We start from the raw sequence: 10,147 nt of genomic DNA on the forward strand, positions 1-10,147 counted from the left end.
AAATAGGTTATTTTCGTCGGTACCGACGAAAATAGGTGCCTATTTTCGTCGAACTTATTTTCGGCGACTATTTTCGTCGGCCTGCCGACGAAAATACTCTATTTTCGTCGGTTTAGGCTTATTTTCGTGGGTTTTTGGTCCACGAAAATTTAGGCGTTTCCTGTAGTGACCTCCCCGTTTATATAGATGAAGGGTTATGATCGATTAAACCCCACAATCGATCAAATCAACTCTATTTCTCATTTTTACATTATGCATTAGTTTAGCCCTAGTTTAGTGTTCTTCTACCTCGAATATTCACCTCTTTTGGGCTCTACGTCGATTAGAGACGATTTGGGTGGCCTGTCGATACCAAGACACATTCTAGAATCTCTCCTCCCGACATGGTCCCTCCCGAGAGGCGAGATCTAGGTCTGTTGCAAAGAAGATGCTATCGCGAACCGTCTGAACGTACGCAGAGGAGGAGTCGCTCCTGTGCCCATGTCGTGGACCGTCCTGCCTTATGCCACGGACCGTCCGCACCTTCGCAGAGAGCACCGACAGGTGGTTCGTTCCAGCGTTTGGCGTCCAGATCGGTGCCAATGGGGAGCCACACCACATGTGCTTCTCTTGTGTGGTTAGCTGTTCATCGTATTGCTTTTTCCTTTGCCAATCCATCGCTAAGTAGTGGGGCTTTATTTGCATCTATGAGAGGTACCTGGGATACAGCCATATCCAGCTTGATCCTCGGTGACCACCTGACGATGCTCTCTTATCACATGAAAACTGGTCCATCTTGGACCATTGCTGCATTGGTTTTCTTTTTCAGGGTTTTCCCCCCGGCGGCCGGTTCGAAAGAGAAAGGTAGCCAACAAGGACGATGATGGCGCATATACTTGAACTTGTTAATCTCGTTGGGCGCCGGTGATTAACAATACTCAGCTAGCGCGCGCTTAACAATACTCAGCTAGCGCGCGCTTAATTGTGTTGCTTAATCAGGTTTGTTGAAGTACTTCTGTATCGTTGCGTTGTTCCAACGTATTTTTTTAAGTGCAGCCAAGGTTTTGAGTAGGATTGCAATGTGTGTAGCCAGCCAAGATTTTGAGTAGGATTGAGCTTGTAGTGTTAATCGTTAGGAGTATTAACCCCCATTTTTTAGTGCCACACTAGCTCTAGATCACTCACACCACCCCTGTTTTTAGTGTCATGTCTGTGAAAGTTGACTTTGGACTAAGATCTGGGATCTTGGCCGGCAGACTGGCAGAGGGCGGTAGTGGTGCTTCTGCAGCAAGCAGCAAGCAGCAGAGAGATCTCATCTGATATGTTGCAATGGCAGTAACTAACTTTTTCGTCCATGGCACCAGGAGCCAATTGGGAGCAGCACAGTGACTGACCCCTGGCCTGCATATATAGATCCATTGCTGAATCTCAACCGTGCATGCATTATTTCTGAAAGTAGTGACACACTTGATGCCTCATCTCATCATTTTTGCTTTGCTAATTAGTAGTCAACTTGGAATTCACAAGGGCAGAGACCAGTGGCTGAAACAGTCGGGGAACGAAACGATGGACTTTCAAATTACACTACTAATTAACAGTAGCCATATACATTCAACAGAAGAAAGAAATGAACATGCTAGCTAGCTAGCTGCTAGGTCGACGAAACATAAATAAAACATAAAGAGAGAGCCTCTTCCTCCATCAACAGGTTGCTACTATACAGCAAGCTAGCGGCCATAGCTGCAGTAAAAATCCCCTAGGCTAGGGCTCACTCACTTCCCCTACTGATGGGAGGGCTCCATTCTTTTCTTTTCTTTTACTCAACTCACTCTCACTGTTTTTACCCGTATATTACTCACTACTGATGTACCTCGATCTCAAAGAACAAATCAACAACAAACCAAGGGGATTGGACGTGCTGTGAGACTAACTAAAACACCATCAACGAACAACTGTCTGTCAGCTGTGTGTGCGCTTCAGAAAAGTTAGCTTCAATCATCGTCATGCATGCTCCCAGGTGTGGCCGATCGGATTAGAAGACGACCGAGATGCAGCGCCTGTGGCAGGCGCCGGCCCTCTTGGTGGGCTTGGTCTCCTCCCTCCAGACGTTCCCGAGGTCCTTGGCGATGCGCACGGCGTCGGCGGAGGCGCCGGAGAGGCCGCGCCGGGTGAAGCCCACGGCGTACAGCCCACTCTCGCCCTTCCACCCGTGCGGGAACGCCGTCTTGGGGTACCCGTCCTTGTTGAAGAAATCGTTGCCCTGAAAGAACACATTTTTGGAGACGGAGGAGATTAGTTGATGAGATCAACGAAGGGAATGCTCTTGACTTGTTTGCAATGGAACAGTAGCATTATATTTGATGGATTTCAATTCTTGGACTGTGAATTTACCTGGAGCCACTGCGGCACGTTGCTGCGATATCCGGTGGCGAGGATGACGGCGTCGAAGCCGAGCGTGCGGCCGTCGGCGACCTCAACCTGTCCGCCCTTGCCGGCGAACCGTGTCACCGCAGGGACGACGGTGATGTCGCCGGCGCGGATGCGCGCGAGCGCGCCGTAGTCGAGGACTGGTGTGCGGCCGTGCGTCTCCTTGAGCTGGAGCGGGCCGGCGGCGGGGCGGCGGAGGCCGAGCCTGGCGAGGTTGCCGAGGACGAGCCACGCCAGGAGCACCATGAGCCAGTCGACGAGCCAGAGCGGGAGCCAGCGCATGAGCAGCACGGCGAGCCCGAAGGTGGACGTGCCCAGCACCTCGCGCGGGAGGACGTGGACGGCGTCGCGCACCACCATGGCCGGGCGCGCGCCGTGCTCGGCCAGGTCCAGCGACACCTCCATCCCGGAGTTGCCGCAGCCGACCACCAGCACGCGCTTGCCGGCGTAGGCCTCGCCGGACTTGTACTCGCTCACGTGGGTCACCTCGCCGTCGAAGCCGGCGAGGCCCGGGATGTCGGGCACCACGGCCTCCGCGTTCTCGCCCGTGGCGACCACGAGCCAGCGCCCGATGTACTCCATGTCGCCGCCGGCTCCGCCGTTGGTGACGACGCGCCAGAGGCCCGACGTCTCGTCGTAGCGCGCCGACAGCACGGTGGTGCCGAACTCCGGCTTGATCTCGAACTCGGCGGCGTAGCGCTCGAGGTAGTCGACGAACTGGCGGCGGGTCGGGTACTCCGGGTAGTCTTCCGGGAACGGCATGCGCGGGAGCTGGCAGAACTGCTTGGGTAGGTGCAGCTTGAGGCGGTTGTACGTGCGCCGTTGCCACAGCGAGGCGATACAGTCGGCGCGCTCCAGGACGACGAACGGCACGCCCTGCTCCCGCAGGCACGCCGCCACGGCTAGCCCCGACGGCCCCGCGCCCACAATGATGGGCCCGGTCACCCACACGCAGCGCGGGGAGAAGAGGCTATCCATGCGGTCGGTAGGGAGGAGCCCCATGGCTGGATGTGTGCTCTGAGCTAGGTCTGTACTCTGTAGTGTGATGCTCTGAGGTCTGTATCTATCGGTGAGTATGTAGCTGCTGATGTGAAGCTAGCTAGCTAGCTATGGTAGAAGAATGAGGAGGAGAAGGTGTTGTGTCCTGTTTGTTGCTGGAGCTAGGAGAACGGAGGAGATGTTGTTGTGTTGGTGGTTTGGGGGTTGGACTAGTGGTGGTTATATAGAGAAGGGAAGGAGGGAGGGTGGGTCAGGAATCAGGATGGAGGGAGAGGGAGACGCCGGACAGCATTGTGTGTGCCGAACAACTGTAGGCATGTGAATTCGAAGGAGAGAGAGAGAGAGAGAGAGAGAGAGAGAGAGAGAGAGAGAGAGAGAGAGAGAGAGAGAGAGAGAGAGAGAGGAAGACGAGGAGAGAGAAAGCAGTGGTGCTGTTGCTGCATGCTGGTGGGGACGGAATGGAGATCGATGGAGTCTGCATCTGCTCTGCATGATGAGAGAGAGAGGCAGGGCAGCAGAGGAAGAATATTGGCATGCACCATGCACGCAGTAGCTACAAACAATAACGAACGAACAGACAAACAAAATGGTGGAAGATTACATGGAGATCGAGAGGATCTAAAAGTCCCCTTTTTTTCTTCCGGAATTCGAGTTTTAAAATCCCCTCCTCTTCTCGTTCTGGGCCGGTGTGGAATGAGAAAATTCGATGCAGATTTTATCTCGTTTTATGAGAGATTCTGAGGATGAGGGTGGCTAGCTCGAGCGACCGACTCACTCACTGACTACACATGCAGGGATGCCCTTCGCCCAGTGGGGCGGAGGGTGGTGTGCGCCGCCGCTGCCATTGTTTGGCGTACGTGGATTCCCTCTGCATCCTCGATGCTATGCATGCGTCCACGGTCCACGCCATCGCCACCACCATCACCAACGGTGACGAGCGGGTTGAAGAGTGTTGGACCGATCGACCGGCCGGCCGGCCGGCCGCCCGCGCCGCTCGCGCTTCCCGCAGTCAGGCACGCGCGCGCGCCGCGCCTCCTCGATCGCGCTCCACTATTATTGAGATCCACATCCACGTCGTTGCATGCGAGAGTCAAAATTAGTTTCAGATTAATTAATTAATTAATCTCCACGGCTAGTTGGTTGGGTTAATCCAGGTGCACTTTGCCCCCATTCCTCAGCTATTCCATTTGCCACTACAGTAAAATTACACATTTTCGACAACCTTCTTATGTCCGACGGCTTAGAGATTATTTGTCGTCGGAAATTCCATGTATGCATGCTACGACTGTGATATCTATACATGTCCATTGTGCGTGCCACGCCAGCACGGCACGGACACGATCAGACATGACATAGTTACCCGAGTGCCATGCACAACACAATGCTAGGTTCGCGTCGGGCCGCGCCAGCCTGCAGTATGTTGAGCCGGCCCAAACATAGCACCGAAAAAATGGAAATTGTGTCGTGTCGTGCTTGCGGCCTGGCCCGAAACACGCAAAAAAAAAATCAAAATTCAACATAAATCAAATTGTAAACCACATATTATGAAATACTGAAATATAGCCGAATTGCACACAAAGTCGCAAACTATGAAATACTCAAATATAACGACAACAATTCTACACAAAGTCACAAACTATAAAATTCTTAGATATAGCAGAAACAGTTCACACAAACTCATGATTAGACTCAAACTATCAAACACAGTGACATAGACTCAATCACGGCTTACAGAGAGATAGACAAAGATTGATGCAAACAAAATACTACTGGAGTCTGGTGCCTTAATGCAATGCTGCCTCGTTAAAAACCATCCTAGGTAAAAATTCATACCTCGTAAGAAAACCCTAGAAAGGAAAAGAGTACAACCAGCTCCTTTAGGTTTAATGTTCAAGTCCAGTCGAGTTTAATAGTTCATCACAAGTTATAATAGAGTAGTAATAGCAACAGAATTAAGAAGCAATAACAACGACTCTCAATTGCTCAACATCTACCACCAGTTCCACCTCCACCTCTTCTTTCTTGCCCTCTGTTCTCATTGTTGGCATTTTCATCTAGGTACATTGTTTGAAAAACACCTTCAAGTTCCTTGGCCTCTTTCTCCACCGTGTGCTGACTGTGCAAGTCAACGAGCTCCCAGTTCTTTATCCAGGACAAGACTTCAACCGTATCAGGAGTTAGCCATCTCTGGTCCTCAAGCAACCTGCCAGCTAAACTAAAAGTAGACTCTGATGATAAAGTGGAAGCAGACACAGTTAGAACATCTTTAGAAAGTATAGAAAGCACATGATAGGTCAACTTGTGCCGTTGCCACTAGTTTAGAAGATTGAGATAAGAGTCAAACTGGGTAATAGTATCACTATCAAGATATGATGATAACTCAGATATAGCAGCATCATAAGTGAACCAACGGGATTATATTTAAGAACAGATCGAATTCTACCAGATTGTTCCTTTTCTTCCTTAGCAGCACAAGTATCAATATGGCGTAGCAAATGTCCAGTGCAACCAGATGATTTAGTAGAAAATGTTTGCTTACAGTGGATGTAGATGGCAAAGACCCTTACCCTCTTACCGTTCACCATTTTTACCTCTTTGAAGTCAATCCAAGCTTTAGACCTTGAAAATAGCCTAGAGGAGGGGGTGAATAGGCTAAACCTAAAAATTATCACCACAAACTTCAAGATAATGTCAAATCAACAGTTCAACTGGTGTAGGCCAGTTCAACTGATATAGAGGCGAGTTGAACCACTCTGAACCTGTCCAACAGCTAGAGTAAATCTAGGCTTCGAACTACACGGAAATACATTGAGAGATTCCTTTAGAACGAAAATACAAGGGATAAACTAAGTGTGGATGGTGAGAAATACAAGAGTGAATCCACCACGAGATCCACACGAAGAACAACTCTATATGCCTTTCTTGCCAACTAAAACACAACCACGAATCCAAGCAAGAGCACAAGACACAAGATTTATCCCAAGGTTCGGCCACACCACAAAGGTGTCCTATTCCCCGTTGAGGAGCCCACAACGGACTAGGTCTTTTCCAACCCTAATCGTACACAACCAAACCACAAAGCTCAAGGAAAATCGTTTCTCAAATCGGCTCACAAGAGCAGGTGATACAAACTTCTTGGGGTCGTCCACAAGTTTGGAGACTCCTAAGCAACCTCAATCCGTTAAGGAACTCGAAGGTTCCAAGAACAAGTTTGCACAAGAGGTGTTTGCAACAAGCTCAAGAGATGAGAAAGAGAGGGAAGAGGAAAAACAAATCTGAAAGTCATAAGCACAAACCTCACTGAAAGGGAAATGTGCCCTTGGGCAATTTCAAATAATATTTTGGTGATTAGATACATAACACAATAATTGAGTACTTATGCGCGAGAAGTGCAAATCAGAGACAAAGGTATGTTTCTAGACTTGGTGAATTGTTTTATGTACTAACAAAATTATCCAAGTGCTAGAAACTGTGACTAAAGAAGAAGAGAAGAAAAGGGAAAGAGTTGGCTGTGTGCAGCAAACACCAGCTCGGTCTGGCACATCGGACTGTCCGGTGCGCCAGGCTGGCCGGCGATGAACTGGCCGCTTTCGGGAAAACGCAGAGGCGTACGACTATAATTCACCGGACTGTCCGGTGAGCCAACGGTCGCCAGTGCCAACGGTCGGCTGCGCAATCCGCGGGCGACGCGTGGCCCGCAGCAACGGTCGATTGGGCACACCGGACTGTCCGGTGTGCACCAGACAGTGTCCGATGCGCCAATCGACCCTGAGGACCAACAGTCGAATGTGCCAGAAAAGGAAGGAGATCGTGCACCGGACAGCTACAGTGACTGTCGGTGGTGCACCGGGCTATCCGGTGCACCACCCGACAGAAGGCAAGTTTGGCCTTCCAAGTTGGTCTCCAACGGCTGCTAGCTGCCTTGGGGCTATAAAAGGGACCCCTAGGCGTATGGAGGAGGACACCAAGCTTTCACAAAACATTCTAAGACTCCCAGACTCTGACTCCACGCTTTTGATTCTCAGTGTTAGCAATTTGAGCTCTATTTGAGTTGTGAACTCCATGTGTTGTGTTTCGAGCTCAAGTTGTGACTTGTGTGCGTGGTTGTGCTGCGGATTTGAGTCTTGTGTGTGTTGCTCTCCCCAACGTTACTCTATGCTTTCTTTGTGATATCAATTATAAGGGCGAGAGACTCCAAATTGTGGAGATTCCTCGCAAACGGGAAAAATACTCTGAAGGAAAAGACTGTGGTATTCAAGTTGATCATTGGATCGCTTGAAAGGGGTTGAGTGCAACCCTCGTCCATTGGGACGCCACAACGTGGAAGTAGGCAAGTGTTACTTGACCGAACCACGCGATAAAAATCGCGTGTCCCTTGTGTTCTCAAGGACTCGCTTCAAAGCTACTTAGCCGTACTAACACTTTGACAATCAAGTTTTGTGGCTATTATTTTTTGATTTTACAGGATCACCTATTCACCCCCCTCTAGGTGCTCTCAATTGGTATCAGAGTCGTACTCTTCATTTAAGGGACTAATCGCCCGAAGAGATGGATCCTAAGGAAAAGGGGATAGTGGTCAACGATAAGGAAAAGGAGTCCCTCTTCAACGAGCCAAGAGACGACAAGCCTACCGACTCAGGCTCAAGTCACAAGAAGAGAGACGGGAAGAAGAAGAGGCGCATCAAGAAGATCATCTACTACGACAGCGATGCCTCATCTTCTTCACCAAGGGATGACGACGACTCCTCGTCAAAGAAAAAGACGGTTAATCAAAACTATTCTTTTGATTACTCTCGCATTCCCTATAATTCAAATGCGGCATCTACTTTCAATTCCCCTTGGAAAACCTCCACACTTTGATGGAGAGGACTATTCGTTTTGGAGTCATAAAATGCGTAGTCATTTATTCTCTCTCCATCCTAGCATATGAGAAATTGTAGAAAATGGGATGCATTTTGATAACACTGATAACCCTGTGATTATCAATGAACAAATCCATAAAAATGCCCAAGCCACTATTGTTTTGCTAGCATCTCTGTGCAGGGATGAATATAACAAGGTTAGCGGCTTGGACAACGCCAAGCAAATCTGGGACACCCTCAAGATCTCACATGAGGGAAATGATGCTACAATGATCACCAAAATGGAACTGGTGGAAGGCGAGCTGGGAAGATTCACCATGATCAGGGGAGAATAGCCAACACAAACCTATAACAGTCTCAAGACCCTCATCAACAAGATCCGAAGCTATGGAAGCACAAGATGGACGGATCATGATGTCGTCCGACTCATGCTGAGGTCATTTACTGTAATTGACCCCCATCTTGTCAATCTTATTCGTGAAAATCCCAGGTACACAAAGATGATGCCCGAGTAGATCCTTGGAAAGTTTGTAAGTGGGCTCATGATGGTGAAGGAGGCTCGATACGTGGACGATGCTCTAAATGGTCCACCACCCATCTACGAGCCACAACCCGTTGCTCTCAAAGCAACAAGCAGCAGGGAGGCGCTACCAAGCAAGGTGGCACAAGTGGAGGCTGCTGGGCTAAATGAAGATGAGGTGGCCCTCATCATTAAACGTTTCAAGACCGCGCTCAAAGGACGCAAGAAATACCCCAACAAGAACAAAACAACGGAAAAGCGCTCCTGCTTCAAATGCGGCAAGACTAGTCATTTTATAGCTCAATGTCCCGATAATGAAAATGACCAGGCACAAGAAAGATATGGGAAGAAGGAGAAGAAGAAAAACTATAGGAAGGAGAAAGGCGAGGCTCATCTTGGAAAAGAATGGGATTCTGATTGCTCCTCATCCGACTCCGACGATGAGGGACTAGCGGCCTCGGCCTTCGACAAGTCTTCGCTCTTCCCCAACGAACGCCACACTTGCCTCATGGCTAAGGAGAAGAAGGTACGTATTCGAGATTCCCCTAAGTACTCTTCTTCTAGTGATGAGGAATCCTCCGATGATGAAGTAGATTACTCTAGTTTATTTAAAGGTTTAGATAGAGCCAAAGTAGAGAAAATTAATGAATTAATTGATGTTCTAAATGAAAAAGATAGACTGCTGGAAAAGCAAGAAGACATTTTGTATGAGGAACATGACAAATTTGTTAGTGTACAAAAGTCTCTTGCTTTAGAAACTAAGAGAAATGAAATGCTATCTTCTGAGTTATCTGCTTGCCATGAATCTATCTCTAGTTTAAAGATTTTAAATGATGATTTGAATGCTAAGGTAGAGGAAGTTAGTAAAATAAGTTCATGTGTAGAGCATGTAAGTTTTGTAATAGATGTAAAGACTTTGATGTTGATGCATGTAATGAACATCTTATTTCTATTACTAAATTGAATGATGATGTGGCAAGTATTAATGCTCAACTTAAGACTTGCAAAAGTGATTTTGATAAATTAAAATTTGCTAGGGATGCCTACACTATTGGTAGACACCCCTCAATTAAGGATGGACTTGGTTTTCTAAAGAAAACTAAGAACGTAACAAGCCAAAAGGCTCCCGTTCTCAACAAGGAGAAAGGGAAGGCCCCTATGGCTAGTAGTCCTCAAAGGAACCATGCCTTTATTTATGATAGGAAAATTGCTAGTCGTTCTCATTACAATAAGAGTTATGTTCATACTACTTGTAATGATTCACATGCTATGTTTACATCTAGCTCTACTTTTATGCATGGTAGAAGAAGGCCTAGGAGAAATCATATTGTGCCACATGTGCCCAGGAAAATGTGCAATG

General features: G+C 48.3%; 1 protein-coding gene across 1 annotated transcript; it reads right to left on the reverse strand.

The window, feature by feature from the left end:
• Positions 1-1,535: 1,535 nt before the first annotated feature.
• On the reverse strand, positions 1,536-3,601 carry LOC103646858 (probable indole-3-pyruvate monooxygenase YUCCA9). Its single transcript, XM_008671491.2, has 2 exons — positions 2,371-3,601; positions 1,536-2,239 (listed from the first exon to the last, which is right to left on the reverse strand). The coding sequence occupies exons 1-2, from the start codon at positions 3,406-3,408 to the stop codon at positions 2,012-2,014; spliced, it is 1,266 nt and encodes a 421-aa protein (XP_008669713.1). The 5' UTR covers positions 3,409-3,601; the 3' UTR covers positions 1,536-2,011.
• Between the last annotated feature and the right edge of the window lie 6,546 nt (positions 3,602-10,147).

This window comes from Zea mays, chromosome 2 (assembly GCF_902167145.1).
Source record: "Zea mays cultivar B73 chromosome 2, Zm-B73-REFERENCE-NAM-5.0, whole genome shotgun sequence".
Classification (NCBI taxonomy): domain Eukaryota; kingdom Viridiplantae; phylum Streptophyta; class Magnoliopsida; order Poales; family Poaceae; genus Zea; species Zea mays.

Coding starts and splice junctions, on each gene's coding strand:
- LOC103646858 (XM_008671491.2), bottom strand. CDS start 3,408: ATGGGGCTCCTCCCTACCGACCGCATGGATAGCCTCTTCTCCCCGCGC. Junction 2,240..2,370: donor ACGTGCCGCAGTGGCTCCAG/GTAAATTCACAG, acceptor GTGTTCTTTCAG/GGCAACGATTTCTTCAACAA.